The sequence below is a fragment of the Dipodomys ordii genome, unplaced genomic scaffold (assembly GCF_000151885.1).
Source record: "Dipodomys ordii isolate 6190 unplaced genomic scaffold, Dord_2.0 Scaffold171, whole genome shotgun sequence".
NCBI classification, from domain to species: Eukaryota; Metazoa; Chordata; class Mammalia; order Rodentia; family Heteromyidae; genus Dipodomys; species Dipodomys ordii.
This window is the reverse complement of record NW_012267387.1, coordinates 2,434,450-2,455,658: the sequence shown is the minus strand read 5'-3', so window position 1 is coordinate 2,455,658 and position 21,209 is coordinate 2,434,450. Positions and strand designations below refer to the sequence as shown.

Genomic DNA, 21,209 nt, shown 5'->3' with positions numbered 1-21,209 from the left:
GGAAAGACTTGGAAAAAATTATATTAAGTGAAGAACAACTATAATTTTGGGCTTTACTACCACTATAGAAATGAGTAAGATTCAAATATTCATTCAAATGATTCTCACAATATAAACTAATAAAAGATTAGAAAAGAAGTGTGGCTTTAGTTTAGATCTTCTAGGCATTTGACCAAACCCCTGAGTTTTATTTTAAGAAGGCTCATTTCTCCCAGTATGCATTTTGCCCTTGAAGCTATGGAGAGAATTTCTATCTGGCCTTAACAAGATGATGTAACACTTGGGGGCAAAAATACAGCCCAGGAACCCTGCACTGGAGGACAAGATGGAGAAGACCTCCACAGCCACCATGACCTTCCCCTTGGCACTGTGGTAGACAGGCAAGAAAGTGACCCAGACACTACAGAACACCAACATGCTGAAGGTCAGGAACTTGGCCTCATTGAATGTGTCTGGCAGGTTTCTGGCTAGGTAAGCTACAGTAAAGCTGGTCAGGGCAAGGAAAACCAGGTATCCCAAGACACAGTAGAAAGCAGTGAGGGAGCCCTTGTTGCACAGAATGATGACATGGCCATGTTCAGAGTGTGCATCTGTGTCAACAAAGGGAGGAGAGGCTCCAAGCCAGAGTCCACAGAGAGTCACCTGGATGAGGGTGCAGATGGGAATGATGAAGTTAGGAGCCCCTGAAACCAGCAGCCATCTCATCCTTTTCCCTGGAGAAGTTGCCTTGAAGGCCAGAACCACAGTCACCGTTTTGGCCAACACTGTGGAAACAGCCACAGTGAACACAACTCCAAATGTGATCTGCTGCAGGATACAACTGACAGTATTGGGTTGGCCAATAAAGAGCAAGGAACAGAGGAAACAGAAGATGAGGGAGATAAGCAGGATGTAACTGAGAGCCAGGTTGTTGGCTTTAACAATGGGAGTGTCTTGATATTTCACAAAGACCCCAAGAATAAGAGCAGTGAATGTGGACAAGCAAAGGGCCATGCAGACCAGGCCCATGCCCAAGGGTTCATCATGAGCCAAGAAACTTGCAGCTTTTGGAAGGCACTGGGTTCTCTTTTTGTTGGCATACTGATCATCTGGACACTTCATACACTGCTCCATATCTATTGAGAATGCAGAATTACCATTTGTCTCTTTTCAGCACTTTCTTTTACTCAATGGAAATTAAGAAATCTCTGCTTAGAGGTAAATCAAACATATGAGTTCTTAGTATCATAAAGGTACATACTATCAAATAATATAAGAAACTGCTTTTGTCTCTTTTCCATGACTCCATCATCATTCTCATATTCCATTTTTTCAGTCTTATTTTCTTATTCACTGCTTCTTAGGTGGGAAATAAATTAATTATATGTTTCTAAAAGTTCATTTATTTATCATAAAATCTAAACAACATCTGTTATAGTATTCTAATATTCTGGCCAAAACCTGAAAACACAATTAATTCATGATATTTTCTTTTGTTCTGACTGATTTCCACACATATTAGAAATGACATTTTTGTTCATTTTAATGAACTAACAATAATTTTCTAATTTCCTCATCTGTCTGTAATATAAATTCTCAGCAATGTGCACACAAGTCTGCAACTGCTATTTAAAATTGTGACTAATATAGCTTGCATTTCACCATGTGTTTGTTTGAAACATTAATAGGAACCCAGTGGTACATTCTTGAATTCATCTTATGAGGCAGTGGGAACAGACAATCAAGGCCCTCTTTAAACCTCTAAAGTCATGATATGAACAACACTTGTGCCTAATAGTTAAACAAAACTCAGTTTTCTAAGCACTTTCTCTATAGCAATAACAGTTCTGGGAAGATAAATTAAGATGTACAGGATTTATGCATTTTTTGTGCCACAAATGTAATTTAGAAGATCATGGACATTCTGCATTTAATAAGAATTTATACTTAACCTTAATGGAGAAGTTTCATGGACTCTACACATTCACTGAATACAAAGAAGAATATGCATAGAGTGGCTGAAAAAGGCTCATAACTATATGCATATGATCTATAAAACCATATCTTATGAAATGAACTCCAAAAAATAAAAAAAGAGCTATTGTTTATTTGCCATTGTGGCTGTTTTTGTTTTTTTTCCTTTTGGATTTTTTAGTCTGAATTTGGAAAGGTAACAGAGGACACAGAAAAGGTAAAAAAAAGAATGAACAAATTGAACAGTGGCACTTACTAGATACTATATAGAAATGAACTGTACAACTTGTTGATGGGGGATGGGATAGAAAAAACTGGGAGGGAGTGCGAGAAGGTGAGGCATGGTTCAAAAAGTGTTGTACTCATTACCTAATTCACGTATCTGTAACCCCTCTGTAAATCAACTCTACAATAACAATAAAAAATTTTCAAAATCCATTTCTATTTTTTATTATGAAAATACCATACAGAGGGGTTACAATTACATGGGCAAGGCAATGAATACATATCTTTTTTTTGGGGGGGCCATTCGTGGGGCCTGAACTCTGGGACTGGGTGTTGTCCCTCAGCTCTTCAGCTCAAGGCTAGCATTCTACCACTTGAGCAACAGCGCCACTTCTGGCTTTTTTCTTTTTGCTTATGTGGTGCTGAGGAATCTAACCCAGGGCCTCATGCATGCAAGGCAAGTGCTCTACCATTGAGCCACCTTCCCAGGCTAAGAGTACATTTCTTATCAAGCATTGTTGCCTCCCCTCTTGTTTCCCCTTCTGATCCCTTCCCATTTCCTGTCCCCTCAGTGAGCTGCCCACACAGCCCCACCCCCTGCCAAAGTTGTAAAGTTTGTTTTTCAACATAACATCTTGTACATCTAATTGTTGCAATGGGGCAACTTGTATCCCTATTTAAACAATTTGTTTTTTCCCTTCCCGTCCATGAATTATACTAACATCAAATACAGTGAAAACAGAAGTTATACCGTGGGGGAGGGACATATAAAGCAACAAAGAAATCATCTTATAAATATGTTAGAAACAATTGCAAGAAAGAAAAACCATTTGAATCCTTATCTTAGAGTTCATTTTGTCTAATACTAACTTATCAAAACTCATTTCTTGAGATAAACGTATAAAATGAACCAGAAAAATTAAATCAGATACATAATTTAAGGTCCACTAGTATTATTTCAAGGAACAATATCAATTGCTATCATTAAATTATTCAAAGAAGGAAGATTTTGGGTCTCTAATGCAAATACAAAACCTTTCCATGGACTTGGATACATTACAGAATACTGGGAAGATAGAGAATTTCATCATTAATCAGAGACTTACCTGTTCTATTAGAAATCTCATTGTCTAGGCAAGAGGTACAATCAAAGCAACAGACAGCCTTTCCTCCCTGAAATGATTTCCTGAATCCAGGAACACAACTCTCACTGCAAACAGAGTGAGGACTCTAAGGAAAAGCAAATATTGCTTCGTCATTATTCAGAATAATACCTGACATTAAAAAAACCAGTGTTCTTAATAATTTGAATATTAACCATAATTATTTTACATACTTAAAGCCAATCCATTGATTGGATAATATTTGACATTTTATAACACAATCCCAAAAACTTTTGAGCTATAGCTTTGACCTTCATCCTATGCCACTACTCAGAATTGTGGAACCTTTAGCAATTGTGGTTCCTAATTGTAAGACATCCATAGCCAACTTCCAGAAACTTCCTTGAATTCATAGCATAAATTTTCTCCTACTGCTTTGTGAAATATGGAAACAAGAATAAAATACTCTTGAAAAGTTTAACAACATGCTAGGCCCCAGGACCATCATATCTTCCTATTTGTTTTCCAATTGTCAGGAGTTCACAATATTAGATCATTAGAGAGCACAACAGACATAATATCTAGGGGTTCTTTTTGCTTACTATATTTGAGTTCTAATCATTTGTGTTCTCTTGAACCCACCTCTGTAGCTCCTATGGCCCACTCTATCATATCTTTAGATACAGACAGTTGATGATAAGGAGCATATGGAGAAAACTTCCCAATTTTCACCTTGAGTTCAAGACCTTCTGGAAAATTCCAGATATTTAAAATGTCATACTCTGCCTCTAATTTCCTTTCCTCATCCAAAATCACTTGGTCTCCAGCGAGATTGTAAAATTGGACGTTCTTCAGAAAATGGCGCATCTAAAAGAGATACATTATCCCATGGTGAACAGAATCTAAGAGCTGAAACAGAAATCCTGAATTCAGCCAAGTCTCCAAATCTCTTTAATCCTTACTTCATAATTCAATATTAACACACATATCCAATGAAGTTTAACAGAAGAATACTTTAGGAGAATAAAAGAATAGGGGAACAAAATATCATGTTTCTGAATTCTGATTACTACAATGAATTTTTTCAAGAGAAACCACTCCACATAAACAGTCATGAATGAGACAAATCTCAAATGCCTTGGAGTTTGGCAGGACTGAGAATTTTATGAATATCCTAGAAATTTTTGTTGGCTAAATAGATGATACTAGATAGATTCCACTAAAGTGGAATAAATCAGGTCATTTATTTATGTGCACATTTAATGACATTGCTTTTTTAAAATTTTTGTCAGTTGTGAGATTTAAACTCAGAGTGCTGTTCCTGAGCTTGTTCGATGAAGGCTACCACTCTACCACTTTGAGCCATAAAGCTGGTTTTCTGGTGGTGAATTGGAGATAGGAGTCTCAGAGACACCCTTGTAATCCTACCTACTCAGAAGGCTGAGATCTGAGGATCATGGTTCAAAGCCAGCCCCTGGAGGAAAGTCTGTGAGACTCTTATCTCCAATAAAACACTAGAAAACCAGAAGCTGTGGCTCAAGCAGTAGAGAGCCAGCCTTGAGCTGAAGAGTGCAGGGACAGCTCCCAAGCCCAGAGTTCAAAACCCACGACTGACAAAAAAAAAATCTCAGAGACTTTCCTGCACAGACTGGTTTCCAACAGTGATTCTCAGATCTCAATCTCCTGAGTAGCTAGGAGTATAGGCAGGAAACATTGGCACTCAGTTTAGTTATTAATGTTTAATATGTGGAATTTATCTATGAATTTTTTACTATTATCTTTATGTATCATAAAAAGGTCTTAAAATTTTACAAGTCAGTTTGTAAGAACAAAGAATTTCAATGCCACCCCTTCATCATTCTTCCTCATCTTCCCCAATATCACCCATCCCTTAAGTTACTGTCTTAGAAACAACATCATTTGAATAATTGGGTACATAAAGAACAGATCATCCTTTGCTATTAAGAAACTTCTAGTGAAAAAGTTGATAGTAAAATTATTAACTGTGAGCTTATTGTGGTAATTTGTAATACAGGAATTGATGGCAGTATAAAACACATTTACTCTTTCAACTTTTAATCTTTTCTTTAAGAACACATGAACATGTGTTTGTGATGTTAACAAATATTACTATTCCACAATACTGTGAAATATGTGAAAGTTATGTAATCATCTAATCTCAATTTTAAAAAATGTGAGAGAAAGGATGGGTTAGGAACATTGGGTGACAATGTTGTGAGGCACCTTGTATTCATATGCAATTTTGTAGAATGGGAATTTCTTTGTACAACTAGTTAAGGATAATAATAATAATAATATGTTTAAAAACAAATGAACAGAGGCCCAGAGTAACCTTACAAATATTTTAGGAAGTACTTTATGATGGGCCTTTGGAAAAATCTGAACTTGTTCAGATTTACTCTGATTTTGATGTGTCTAATCCAAGAGAGAAGGCATTACCTGTGCAGGAGAAGGCACCATCCATCTCCCATTAACCATTGTTGCTTCCTCTGTTTGATGAAGAAGCATCTCATGGAGGGCATGGGCCACAGCATATACAGCATTGTATGTATTATAACTCTCTTCAGACATGGACATGTCAAAAATTTGCCCAGGCAGCCATTCCAAGGAAGAATCTTCTGGACAGTTCTTCCACATTACACAGTCAGACTCAAAATGGGAGCAGTTAAAAAAGAGAAACCATAGCCTAGCAAGATAAAAGTCTTCTGGGTACACGGAAGGATTGACTTCCCTGATAAAATCTGTGAATCCAGATATATCTCCATGGTGACGTGACAACATAAGAGGTACATGGAATGAACCTGACATGAAATACTTCCTTCCGATGGATAAATCACACTTTGAGTTCAAGAGCCAAACTTTGCTTGTCATTAAAAATTGCCCAAGATATGTCATTAAGCTTAGCAGATATTCTTTATTACCATAAATGATAAGTACATTAGCTGATGATTTATTAATCTGGTTCTGAATTGCCATCATATTAAATACTTGTGTCATACTACTTCCTGGGATCACATGCTCAAAGGCTATACAGATTCTGTTCTTGTACATCTTTTCTCTCAGTTCTGCAAGGATCCATAAACCATTCTCATCTTCTGAGATCAATAGCCCCACCCAGTTCCAGCTGAAATGAAGCAGTAAGGAGACCATGGCAATGGCTAGTGATGTGTCCTTTGGGGACATTTGATAGAGAGAAGGAAACTTGCCATGATCACTCAGGACATGATCAAAAGCCCCAAAAGGTAAGCTAATGGGAAAGAAAATTGTAGGCTCACATGTAAGAAATTTCCTATACATCACAACCTCAGTCTTGATTTATATATGTCAAAAAATGAACTTTACAACTTTCACACAGAAGGGTGGGGGAGTGGGGGGGAAATGGGAAGGAATGGTAAGGGGAAACATAAATGGAGGCAACAATGCTTGATAAGAAATGTACTCATTACCTTGCTCATGTAATTGTATCCCCTGTGTATGACATTTTAACAATTTAAAATAAAGTGGAAAAAAAGGAACAGGTTGAATTGAATGGTAGGATTGGTCCAAGTTTTGGAAGATTTTTTAAAAATTAGATTGTAAACTATTTTTAAACCATTGTACAAAGATTTTTCAATTCAATAAGTGAATTATATCTACAATGCCTATTGATCAGTAACATCATTTCTATTATTCTTCCATCTGTACAACAATACAACACATTCCCTTGTTTCTTTGTTTGATTTTTACATATATTCTTCAATATTCTGTCTGTATTTGCCATCATTCCTCTATTTTTCTAACACTCCACCATCCTTTTAACATCATAACACCTCACACATGACATCTTTAATTTCCTAGTTGTAAAGTCCACAGTAGTTACACCATGGAAATTCACTTTTATGTATACCATAATTTAGTAAGTTTAATCATGTATGAGTGCTTAGGTCACCTATGCATTTTCATATATCCTTTGCATTATATTTTTTAATTTAAAAACCAACTTCCACAAAGGAGAGAAAATGCATCCTTTTTGCTTTAATATGCTTGACTTTATTCACTCAATAACGTCACATGTTTTAGTTATTTCCCACTTCCTGATTGCTTTCTACAAAATTATTCAACAAGCCCTAGGCTCATAGTCATCCTTTGGATTTCTCTTACTTCTCCATCCTCTCTTGAACAATGAGAGTCTGGGTAACACAGTATGTTGGAGTACTTAGCTTTTGATATTATAAAATTGGATAGGCTGTTATATTATGTCTTTCCTATCCTTCTCTTATAACATCTCAAAATGGAACCAAAGCAGACATCTTTACACATTACTCCCTTCTTCACCTGTGGAAATCTGTAGAGTTCCAGCAGTGTTCCAATTTCCGCAGATGTCATTCCGGATGTTCCTGCAAGTACTGCTACAAAATTTCTTTCTGCCATGCAAGTGTAGTTAGGGATCTTCTTATGGCCAGAAAGCCAAATAAAAGGATTCTCAAAGGCAGACCAAGCTTTCAAATCAGCATTATAGATATCAAATCCCAAAGTCATGTTGTGTAAAAAATCGGAGTTCTTATTGATTTCCTCAACAGCAAAAGCCAAGGCCAGGACAAGCTGATAGTACTTGAAAACAAACCTGCACAGGAGACATAAGAAATTCATCAAGAATAATCCAAAACTTCTTCAAATCAATGCAATGACGTTGGTGGAGTCAATGTTTATTTCTTTACAAATTAAATATGTTGAAAAGTTACACCTTTTATGAGGTATTTATTAGTAATTTGATGTGCATATAAAATTCCACAGAGCTTGATTTTTCTGTCTTTCATAGTTACCATATCAAAAAAGGATATCATACATTAACCATCTTCTTGAGATACCAAATATTTTTTGGTTTTAATGTTTGGATAACTAGCACCATCTGTAAAAAAAAAATAAGTCTTTTTTATATAGTTTTCTTAAAGACCATTATAATTTAAATAATGTCTCAGTTTAAGATTAACTTTCAGAAGCAGAGCAAGGTGTTATATGAGGTGTTGTATGGTTTTCCTTTCAGACACACTCTTTCTACATTAGCTACCAGAAAAAAAGCGGAAACCTCACAAGAGATCCTGATTCTGAGGTATGTTAAAAAGCAAATGCAATGCTTTAAAAATGCAGCAGGAAGTGGTTTCCCATGTTATTCTCTCCTCCACTACACTCCAAGAAACTCCTCAGGTAGAGATAAGCCTCCAAATTGGGGGATGGGAAGAAAGTTGTAACAAAATATAGCTGTAGGCTGAAATCACTGCTTCAAGGCCACCATGGTGAAATTCAGTGCTGGGAAATGCCTTGATGATGACTACTTTCTTCACAAAACATGGTGATTGAGATATTGAAAAGGAAAGGTTACTGGGAGTAAAAGAATCAAAGATATCTCCCCTTCTCAGTCCTGGTAAGAAAGACTAGGACACCCTTATCTTCAATTAACCTACAAACACAAAAAAGATGTGGAGATACGGCTCAATTGATAAAGTATCAACCTTCAGCAAAAAAAAAATCTAAGGCCCTGAGATCAAATTCAGGCACAAATACTAATAGCTCTTATATGAAAGAGTAAATCAAAAGTAAAAATGTAAGTGTGAAAGCAAGAAAGAATCTATGAAGGATATTAGAAATTGGCAATTATGTCTCTGGACACATCTATAATGCTATTACTCAGAAGGCTGAGATTTGAGAATCACAGTTGGAAGCAAGCCCAGGACAGTAAAGCCAAGAGACTCTTATCTTCAGTTAACAACTAAAACTCCCAAGTGGAGCTGATGCTCAATGGTAAGAGCAGTAGCCTTGAGTGTAATCCTAGCCAGTCTGAAGGCTGAGATCTGAAGAGTGCTTTCAAAGCCAGGCTGGGCAGGAAATCCCTGAGACTCTTTATCTACCAAAAAAGGCAGATGTAGAGCTGATGCTCTTGTGGTAGAATGCTAGCTTTGAGACAAAGAGACTCCAGAACAGCACTCAGGCCCCAAGTTTAAGCACCAGGACCCAAAAAGAAAGAGAGAAAGACTGAAGTATTTAAAAAGCAAATATTAGTTCCACAAGTGATCAACAAATGGTTGAGTACAGTAAAATTCTTGTTCAAGTAAATAATACAGAATATAAATTCTTAATATAGATAAAAATACAAATAGCCATGTTTATCCAAATATCCTTGGCATTAATGCCTCACTTGTTTAAGCTTCAGGAGGCTGAGATATCAGGATTAAATTTCAAAGCCAGCCCTAGTAGAAAAGTGCATGAGATTTTTTTTGGGGGGGGGTCCATTTGTGGGACTTGAACTCTGGGCCAGGTCACTGTCCTCAGCTCTTTAGCTAAAGGCTAGCACTCTACTACTTGAGCCACAGCACCACTTCCAGCTTTTTATTTTTTGCTTATGTGGACTCGAACCCAGGGCCTCATGCATGCAAGGCAAGCACTCAACCACTGAGCCATCTTCCCAGCCCCGAGATTTCTATCTCCAATTAACTAGCAAACCACTGGTAGTGGAGTTGTGACTCTAATGGTAGAGTACTATCATTGTGCAAACTATCTCAGGGACAGCACCCAAGCTCTGAGTTCAAGTCCCATGACAGACAAAAAAAACTTAGGAAGATCAAAAGTTAATTGAACTCTCCACCATCTCATATTCAACAAAGTTCTGGAAAATACACATAGAAGTTTATCATCTATAAATGAAAAGGAACTCATAAAATATAAGTGTGCCCCTGTTTCCCTAACAACTTACTTCTCAATAAAATTCACACAAACCAGGATGTTAGGACAGAAGATCTTTACAGTGCTGCAGGTCACAATATAAAATATCCACCAAGTGTACTGTATTTAGCAAAGTTATCCTGTAAGAGCAGAGAAATCAAGATATTTCCTGTCAAATAAGGTTAAAAAATATATATCAAGGGAGGAAGATGGCAGAGGAGAAGCTGGAGCTAAACAAGCTCTTGTATAGAAAGAAATTTCAGTGTTCCAGTGAACAATCCTAGGCTAGAGAATCACACCATGTGTGCCATCATACTACAGAGAGTTTGGCCAGAGTGGGAAAATCCAGGCAAGGAGACATATCTGAGCACTTGCTGGTAGCTGCCAATATGGCAGCAGCAGTGGCTGTGGCAGGGGACATAGACACCATACCAACAGAGAGAGTCCAGGACAAAAGCACCAGACTGGGCAGGTGAGCGAATTCTACTCTACATCAGCAAGAACTGACAAGGAGCAGATAGCTTTATCCTGCAGATCGCAGACCAGAGATGGTCCAGGAATCAAGACTCTGGCTTGAGTAGAGCCCTGACATCCTTACTCCTCAGGGAGCTGAGGAGCTAAGACCACCCCTCTCCTACCACCGGAAATCTCCATCTTTGATACTGACAAAGGCCCTGCTGAGCAGCTAGCTCCAACATAGGCCTAGGAGGAAAACAAAAGAATCATTTAGCAGGTCACAGGAACCTGGCCTGATCTGCCAGGCTCAGCTTCACCCAGGAGAAAGTCACCCTGCCTAGGCAGAGAAAGATCTGCCCCCAGAGGAGGAGCTTTCTCCACTGGGTTAACAGAGCCAGAGGCTGCCCCTCCCTACAGCAGCCTAGACAATCAATTGAAATTCAGTAAACATAAACCCTGAGAATGGCTCCAGGCTGGGCTCTGTGAATGTCTCAGGAGCTAGCTCCTCAAAGAAAAGCTACTGTTTGCTGAAAGGCCTCACCCCTACCCAGAACCTAGCCTCATCACAGCATCTCCAAACTAGAGGAAACAACCATCCCCCTCTTTTGTGATACTCAAAGCAGATCTCCCTCCCACTGAACTAGCACAGGAGGAAGATCACAAAATCCTGAGTAACACAGGGCATTTTTCTGCCTGCTCAAACAAACTGACTGAAGAAACCAATCAAGCCACAGGAAAACCAAACACCACAAGCAGACCAGAGACTCCACCAAGAAACTGGTTAGGGACACAGGGGAGATACAGGATCTTCCCATTCCCCCCAAAAAAATCAAAGAACTCTCTTTTCTACCTTTTTTAAAAAAATTAAAATTGTTTTCTACTATGCTTTTTTTCTCTCATAATTTTTATTTTGTGTGTGTGTGTGTATGTGTGTGTGTGTGTGTGTGTGTGTGTGTGTGTGTGTGTGCATGCTTTTTTTAAAACCTCTTTTGACTTTTTGGTACTTTTTATTATTCTTGTCATTTTTTTCTGTTTCCTACTTTTTTGGGTGTCTTAATTACTGTTCTGCTCATCCTCATCATCCATTATTAGACCTTATCCCCCATTGCATACATACTTAATCCAGAAATTTATTACTCAATTCACCATCTTTTAGGCTTAACTTCTTTCATAACAGTATTGTCTTTTTATACTTATATAATTTTAAAGTAACCAATTTTAAGAATTTTTAGTTTTTAGGTTTTCATGTTTCCTATCTATCCCTCTGCTCCATACTTCTTTTCCTTTTTCTTCTCTCATTATCATTTCTTTATATTTGCATAATTTTAAAATGTTTCACTTTTAAATTTAAATTTTTGTTTTTCCATTTTTCTTATTTTTTTAATCTCTCTCCTATCATTCTGCACAATCCATTTTCCTCTTTGAGATTAGGACTTGGTTAAATTCACTCTTACCTCCACACATCCCTCTAATCCTATTTTTCCCCACATTTCTCCCTAAAGCTAATAATTTCTGGTTTTCCAAATCCTTCTTTGCTATTCTTAGCCCATTAATGCATAGTTGACATTGAATAAATTGTATCTGTTGAACTAGATTGTATCTGCAGCCATTTTGACTGTGCAACTACAGGATTCTGGTTGATGCTTGCCTTAAAGTAGTATTCTAGCACAAAATTGGAGTTACTTTCATACAAATGGCAGAACAAGCCGAAAAAAAAAAAAACAAGAAAAATGGCAAGTCCGGGTATCTCAAGTCCCACTCATGATAATCAGGTGACAGAACAGTTCATGAATAATCCAGGGAGAGTTCTCAAAAAGCTCTACAAACACTACTGATAAACATGGTGAATGAAGATTGAAAACCTGCAAAGGACTCAGTGTGAGCATGACAGGGAGTGAGAGGAGGCAAACCAAAGGTTAATACAGGAAACTCGTAAATATGAGGAAGCTATTCAAAGATTAATGCAGGACTTGCATGAGCAAGTGAAAAACAGTCAAAGAAAAATAAAAGAATTGCAAGAGCAGAGTGAGAACAGTCAAAGAGAAAGACAGGAATTGCTTGACCGTGAGGAAGCTAATCAAAGGGTAATACAGGAATTGCGAGAGAGGGATGAGAATAGACAAAGATCAATAGAGGCATTCATGGCATCCATAAACACATAGCTGAAAGAATTCATGGAGACCACAAAGGAAATGCTGAATGGAGCCCGACAGAAGGAATAGGAGTCCAAGGAAACCATAACCAATCAACTAAGTGATTTGAGAATAAACACTGAACACCAAATTAAGTAAAGAAGTTTATATAAGATCTAAAACAAAGCTCCAGAAAGAATTTGAAGTCATCAAAGCCAACCAATTAGAAGGAAAAGAAATAAAAATCAAAGTAGAAAGTCTTGATAATAGGTTAGACCATGCAGAAGATCGAATTTTGGGGATTGAAGACAGCCTAGATATTATAGAGAAAAACCATACAACTATCCAAGACAAATCCAAGGAATATGATAGATCTATTCAATATTTGGAAGATACCATCAGAAGGCCTAATCTGAGGATAATGGGAATAGAGGAGCACCTAGAGACAGAAGTTAGTGGCCTAGGAAATATATTTAACAGGATCCTAGCAGAGAACTTGCCAAACATACAAAAAGATAGGCCTATTCAGATACAAGAAGCTTTTAGAACCCCAAATATACCAGGTCAGAACAGGACCTCTCACCATCACATAATCCACACAGGATCAATTCAGTCCAAGGAAAGGATCGTTAAAGCTGTCAAGGAGGAAAGATCAATCATCTGTAAAGGGAAACCAATTAGAATCACCTCAGATTTCTCAGCAGAGACAATTAAAGCAAGAAGAGCCTGGAATGATGTATGCTGTGCCCTAAAGACAAACAACTATCAACCAAGATTACTGTACCCAGCTAAACTCTCTTTCATAACCCAAGATCAAATAAAATCTTCCATAGCAAAGAAACACTGAAACAATATATCTCCACCAAACCAGTCCTACAAAAGATACTTCAAGATGTCCTACACATAGAAAACCAACAAGACCACAATAAAGGCCAAAAAACTGCACCCAAACTAAGAATCCAAGAACCATAGGAAGAAGCCACTTGTCGAAGCCCTTAAGAAGGTGGATATCGTGGCAGGAACTCCCAAACATCTCTCAGTCCTTACTCTCAATATTATCGGTCTTTACTCTCCAAGTAAGCAACATAAACTGTCTAGCAAGATCCTTCTATCTGCTGCCTTCAAGAGTCACCCTGCAAGTGGCGCTGTGACTCACTGGTAGAGTATTAGCCTCAAGTCTTGAGCTGAGGGACAGTTCCCAGAACCAGAGTTCAAGCCCCACAACCAATAAATAAATAACAAAAAAAAAAAACCATAAAAACACTGTATTTGATCTTGGTGTAATTTGTGGAAGGGAAGGGTAAAAACAAATTGTTTAAATAGGGATACAGGTGGACCCATTGCAACAATGAGACGTACAAGACAGTTATGTAGAAAAACGAACTTTACTACTTTGGCGGGGGTGGGGGGTCACTGGGGAATGGAGGGAAGGGGGGCAGGAGAGACGGGGGTGGGTGGAGATAGGAAGGGATGGTAAGGGGAAACAAAGGAGGAAGCAACAATGCTTCATGTACTCATTTCCTTGCTCATGTAATTGTAACCCCTCTGTACGTTATTTTCACACACACAAAAAAAGAGTAGGAATAGCTAAAGTATGTCAGACTTAGGTACTTAAGAGCCTAGTGAGGAGTTAAGGAAATGTACATGCCTGCCCTCTAGTGACAAGAAAATACATTGATACAGCCATTGTGGAAAACTGTGGTGCTTTCTTCAATAGAAATCAGAACTCCTACATGATTCAGTAATGTTAGTCGTAGCTGTTTAGAATCAGTATGGCAAAGGGGCATCTGCACTGCTGTGTTCTCTATATCATCATTGAAAATATCTGAGAAAAAGAAACAACCCAAACATCCATCAGCTGCTATACAGGTTTATATGTATATATTATATATTTGTATACATATAATATAAATGTATATACAAAATATTATATATTTATACACATATATTACAATATGAATATATACACATATGTATATATATTCACATTATATATTAGCTTGTATATAATATGTGGAGTAATATATATACTATGCCTTTTATATAGAATATTATATATAATGTACTATAACAGATATACATATTATGTATGTGTGCATATATATCTTAAACTTTTCCTTAGCACTGCTGTTGTTTGAAGTCAGAGGCTTGCAATTGGTATGCAGCAGCAACACCATGCCAACAATCCACCCAGCCCTTTTGGAGTTTGTGATTTTATTGGGGGGAGGGGAGTCCGGTCGTGAGGCCTGTACTCTGGGCCTGGGCGCTGTCCCTCAGCTCTTCAGCTCAAGGCTAGTGCTCTACCACTTGAGCCACAGCGCCACTTCCGGCTTTTTTCTTTTTGCTTATGTGGGGCTGAGGAATCCCCAGGGCCTCATGCATACAAGGCAAGCGCTTTACCACTGAGCCACCTTCCCAGCCTGAGTTTGTGATTTTTTGAAAGGGAATTTGAATGTATTCCTGAAATGACCTAAACAATCTTCATCCAAATTCCTACCACATTCAGCACAGAAACAAGAAAGACAATCCCATAACTCACACACAAAAAAAAGAATCTCCTATTTTTCAAAGCTTTCCACAGGCAAACAACCAAATGCTGAACTAATGTGTCACTAGCTTCCAATTATACTTGAGAGCCATAATAACATAAAAATTGCACATTCATAAATATAGACACCAAAGAAATAGGAGACCTACAAATACTCCCAATTAAGTACATTCATCTAATTCATACAGACATTGTCCAATCCTACATTGCTGGAAGATAACACCCTTAGTAAGGGTGGCACTGTGAAAAATGAGTATCCATATGACAAATGCTTAAGCTAGATCTTACCTTTCAGATTGTACAAAAGGATAAAAGTCAAAATTCATCGCAATTCTTAATAGGAAATTTGAGGATTGGAAAATTGCAGATAACATCATAATATAAATACTTCAAGATATAGTCACAGGAATGCTTGCTGGTAAGATACAAATACTTCATAAAATAATAGAAAAAGTTATGCTCTTGACTGGGCATGGTGGTGGAATCATTTGTTTCCCTCACAAGGCAAAGAATCCCATCCTCAGCACAGTTTACAAATGTGATTTCATGAAATTGAAGTTTCAGACAGCCTGGCATTGAGATGTACACCTGTAATTATTACAGTTTAAACCCAGCCTGGACAGAAAAGTAATGTGAGACATCACCAATGAACCAGCAGCACAGTGAAAGTGCAGCTATGATTCTATTGGTAAAGCACCAACCTTGAGCAAACATATCAAGAGTACTGGCCCCAAAATTTAAAAGAAATTAAAGTTTTAAGGAATCAGTGCAACAAAAGAAATATTTTCATGAGGTGAAAACACAGCCAAATAAATGGATGAAAACCTATGTTACCTATTCATATGATGGGGCTTTATTAACAAAATGACACTGAAATTTAAACACCAGGACAACAAAGAATCCTACTATGAAATAGGAACATGAAGTGAAAGACTTTTTTCAAATGAAAAAAGACAAATAAGAAATCAATACAGAAAAGTTATCAAACCATTATACCAATTAGCACAATTCAAACCAAAGGTATTCTGACTTGTCTTATGTAACTCAGAATGGCTATCATCAAAACATAAAATTACAAATTTTTGTGAAGATATGTAGAAATAAGAAGCAATGAAGATGCCATGGGATATTAAAAATAGAGCTGATATTTGACACAGCTATATCACTTCTAGCTATCTACCCCAACATATCAAGCTCAGGTATCTATATGAATATATGTGTAAACATGGATGTTATTGTATACAAACTATCCAATTTATGGAATAACTCAGGATGTCCAAGAAGAGATGAATGGATAACATAAGTGTTATATATATGAAGTTGAGATTTCCTCAGCCCCAATGAAGAATGGAATCACAATATTTGCTAGAAAATATATGGAAATGGAGATCATTCTGTTAGACAAAGTAAAAAAGTAATGAGTACAAATACCATATTTTGTTTCCTATCATATTAAATGAGATAAGCCAGACCCAAAGAAACATAGGCTCCACAGTTTCCCTCGTTTGTAATAATAAGTCCAGGATAGTCCTGGCAGACTATCATAATAGCTCAATAGCTATGTACTTATGACCGTACAAAATGATGATAATTGAAATTAATTCCAAGACAAGTAAACAACAGGACTTTTTGTAGTTGTTGACTTTGTTTTCACCAATGTACTGTATCAGTTCTTTCTTCTTATTTTATTTCATTTTTATTTTTCTATTGGTTTATTGCTGTTGTCATTGTATTTGATTTTGGTACCCTGTGTCTTGTATATACATTTATCTGATTTGAGGAAAGGAAGGAGAATAACAAAATGCTGAAACAAGGACGCAGGATGACCCATTTCAACAATGATACTCACAAGACACTATGTCAGACACTTTACAACTTTGGGGGTGTGGAGAAAAGTGGGGGAGGGAAGAGATAGTGGGAGACAAAGGAGTGGATACTAATGTTCTATAAGAAATATACTCATTACCTTACTCATGTGATGGTAACTCTCTGTAAAGCATAGTTACAATAATATTAAAAAAGAAACATCTCAGTAAGAAACATTCTTAAAGAAACTAGCCCAAAGATACCTGTAGAGATAACCAAAATAACTGTAGGATAATTATGCATGTACCAATTTATTTTCTTGGATTTCTCTTTCAAAAAAGTCTTCAGAAGTAAAATGTTCTGCAAAGAGTGAGAAAAATAGATAAAAAGTGAGTAAATTACAGATATGGGAGGAGAAACAGGATGTTTGATGAGACAATATATGGTTACAAATAATGGGGGTGATGACAATCAAATACATGACATACAGTATAGAAACAAAGAAAACAGACAGTTATTGAAAGTACCATATTGTAATAAAAATTGAAAAATATTGCCATAACATCTACTGGTGTGGCATTGAGTTAATCTTTTTCTCACAGTGACATCCAATTGCCTTGCTGCTTTTATCTGTATCAAGGACTTCATATATGACACATAAAGACCTAACTAGTAACATTTATTTGATAAACCGGATCATACGATAATAAGGCCATATTTCTCTGATTTCCACAGGAGCCCTTGCATATCTATAAGTAGCTGAGAAACATCCATCAGCTTCAACCTTAAGATTGGATGTGTCTGTATAAGTGCACTAAAAAGACACTCAATATATTTTTTACATTTTTTATATTTTTATTGTAAAGATACTGTACACAGGGGTTACAGTTACATGGTTAAGGTAATGAGTACATTTACTATCAAACATTGTTACCTCCTCCTTTGTCCCCTACTATCCTCCCCCCACCACCCCATCTCCTCCCCGCCGAAGTTGTAAAGTTCACTTTCACCATATTGTCTTGTACATCTCATTGTTACAATGGGTCTATCTATATCCTTGTTTCAATATTTTGTTATTTCCTTTCCACTCCCCAAAATAGACCAATATGTATACAAGATGCAGGACACTGGAATCAAATACAGTGAAGGCAGGAGTAATAACATGGGGGAAGAATCAAAAATCACAGAGCACATTGTAAGTACATTAAAAACAACAGCAACAAAGATAAAACCTCTGTGTCCCTATTTTAAAGGTATTAAGGGAATGAAAAACAACTGAACATGGAAAAGTAGTGGAACATAAGAAAAACAAGGGTGTGTAGCTCAGCAGCAGAATACCATCCTGGCAAGCACAAGGCCCCAAGCACCACAGGAAAAAAAAAGCTGCCCATAAGAAAGACAAATATCTAGGGATGGCATGAAGGATAAAGACATTTACAACTATATTCTAAAGCAGTGAAAGAATTCTTGATCCTATCATCTCTGCCTCCAAATGCATCCAGCCACCTGACAGTCTACTCTTCTCATATCAGCACTGGAAAAGAGGTGGGAGCTATTGCTATAGGCAGTGACATTCTGTTGCAATAGGAATCAAATTGCCTGCTAGAATTTCTCCTTAGTCATTTATTACTGAGACCCTCCCCTGCAAACTGAAACCTGAGTGTGCACACGGGTGCACAAGGAAAGCAAAACTCTTGTTGAGCAGATATAATTCTCTCACTGAGGGTAGTCCAACTGCTGCCTTGCCCAGCACTACCTGGATCATGCTCTGAATCTGATGTTTACTCATTTAATTATTACACAGTGCTTGGTTTTAAAACAGTAAAATGTATGTCTACAAAGTCATCAAAATATGTCAACCCATATGTACAAAAGAAAACTTCTCAGACCACTGGCCTGTGGACTAGGAAGTGTATCTGCCTCCTCTCACTGCAGAACTTGTGCCACTGCCTCAGGTTGTTTGTAATAACATCACTTTATCCTTTGCAGAGACAGCTGGGATGCAGGAGATACAGTGATTATGGAATAAAGTGGAGAGCTTATGACCTTGGAAATGAGAAACTACATGGAAAGAAAGCAGAGTCCTCTCTTTGGGGAAGAGGATACAGAAAGCATGATTGTGAGCCCCAGAGTTTCCTCAAACATTCCTAATCTAAGAACAAAAGATTAAGTGGAACTAAAACTATGGAGGTATTACTTACTGTTTCTTTGCTTCATCAAGGGAAGAATCACTGTTACTGTGATCTGTTCCCAAAGTGTAGAGAGGGAAGAACCCAGCAATCATCACATCTCCATCCATGTGTGCCCTGCGCTTCATTCTAGAAAAGCAGGCAGTGCCTTCTAAGGAGCTGACAAGGAGTGGAAGCTGGAGCAGAAGGAGTGTGGAAATCAAAGGAAACATCATTGAAGCATTTGCCACACTGGAATTCTGGCTGGAAGTGAAGCCCATGGAATCCGGAGGAGATATATAGCTTGTATTTGTGTCTATATGTATATGCGCCTTTTTGTTAGCAGGGATGTCTACTCAGCTGTCATTGCAACCTTCAGCATTTCCCAGTAGGAATTTGGAGAACTCTCAGCCCTGAGGTTCTGCATCTGAGGCCCAGCAACCAGGAAATAAACACAAGTTGGAAAACATGTTTTCCAGTTGTCCTCTCCACTCCAGGTGCTATGATTTCATCCAAGACCACAGAGATTGAGACCCCTGGGATAAAATTTTCTCGTTAGATTTGGTCACAAGCCTGGAGTAGCAAATGATTTGTATGAAATCTATTAGATATGATGCAACTGGAAAGCATCAATAGATGCCATGTCACATGAAAGGTGAGATGTTTCACAAAGGTTCATGCCAAGGAGATATCAACCCAGCTCTTTAGGGCATCACACTCAGAAGACATCTCACACACCCAATTTCCAAAACAGCCACAGAACATTGCTGATTGACCCAGGCCCATTTCAATAAGAATCCCACGCAGAAGCCACAAATGCATTAATCTTTGATTGAATGGAGAATGAATGATCATGTTGAATTTAGTAATGACCCATGGTCAGTGCAGAAATTGAGCTGCAGAATTTTATCCTGAACTTTGACCTTCATAATTGGCAATATCACTGGACTTGCTGAGTACATGGATCAATATACTGCCATGAAACTTTGACACACCCACCATCTTGGGTGTTTTATTTATGCTTTTCTGAGAAATATGGCTGTTCAACAAACTCTTACTCCCATAAAAACCATATATACTATGCTTCCTACCACCCAAATATATTAGACATAGAATCTAAGCAAAGCTCTCAAAAGCACTATAGCAAGGGCTCTAAAGTGCAATAAATTTATTCTATTCCAGGCTATTCTGTTGAACGTATTCCTGTATACACTTGTCTGTAATCCTAACATATAGGGCAGAACAGAAATTGCATGTGAACATAAATTAAGGTCAGAATAATGTCATGGTTTGTTGATGTTGACTTATGTTTTCTGCCACATTTGTTCAACAAGCCACTTTTAGGGCAAACTATGGAAATGTAGTTTATGGGATTCACAGAAACTTTCCAAACTTTCTATTCAATTCTTTTGAAAAATTAATGGGGATCTGAGCAAACTTGTCACTCTAGTGAGAATACCCAATTTGCTAATGAGGTTGCTCCTGGTCTTGATCATCTTAATATTTGTGACAAATAAATAGAATTTTAACAGTTAGTTTAATACTCTTTAGTAATATCTACTCATTGTAGAAGTTTTCATTTGGACATTTCTACACTAGATGCAATTTGCTCTGATGAGATTCAAACCCTCCATGATACTGTCATCCACTTCTTCTCATATTAAAACAATTTTAGGGCTGGGAAGGTGGCTCATTGGTAGAGTTCTTGTCTTGCATACATGAAACCATGGGTTCTATTCCTCAGCATCACATAAGCAGAAAAAGCCAGAAGTGGCACTGAGGCTCAAGTGGAAGAGTGTTAACCTAGACCTGAAGAACTGAGGGACACTGCCTAGGCCCAGAGTTCAGGCCCCATGCCCGACGGAAAAAAAAACATCAGCGCGTTTCATTTTTCCATTTTCATACATGTATATTAAGTGCATTGACTTTGGTGCACTTTCTTCACTGTCTCCATTCACTATCCCCCACCTCTACATAATGCCCACAATTGGATACAATCTTAATTATACTTCTGTCCTTCATTTTAATGTGTAATAACTGTTAGAAGGGATCTGATGTGTATTTCATGCCTGATTATTATACTTTAATCTAATTATTTTCA

General features: G+C 37.5%; 1 protein-coding gene across 1 annotated transcript; it reads right to left on the bottom strand.

Moving 5' to 3' along the window:
* Positions 1-192: 192 nt before the first annotated feature.
* On the bottom strand, positions 193-19,389 carry LOC105998743 (vomeronasal type-2 receptor 116-like). Its single transcript, XM_013033533.1, has 6 exons — positions 19,142-19,389; positions 7,600-7,905; positions 5,742-6,549; positions 3,924-4,148; positions 3,285-3,408; positions 193-1,115 (listed from the first exon to the last, which is right to left on the bottom strand). Exons 1-6 carry the CDS (start codon positions 19,387-19,389, stop codon positions 193-195), a joined length of 2,634 nt encoding a protein of 877 aa, XP_012888987.1.
* Positions 19,390-21,209: the final 1,820 nt, after the last annotated feature.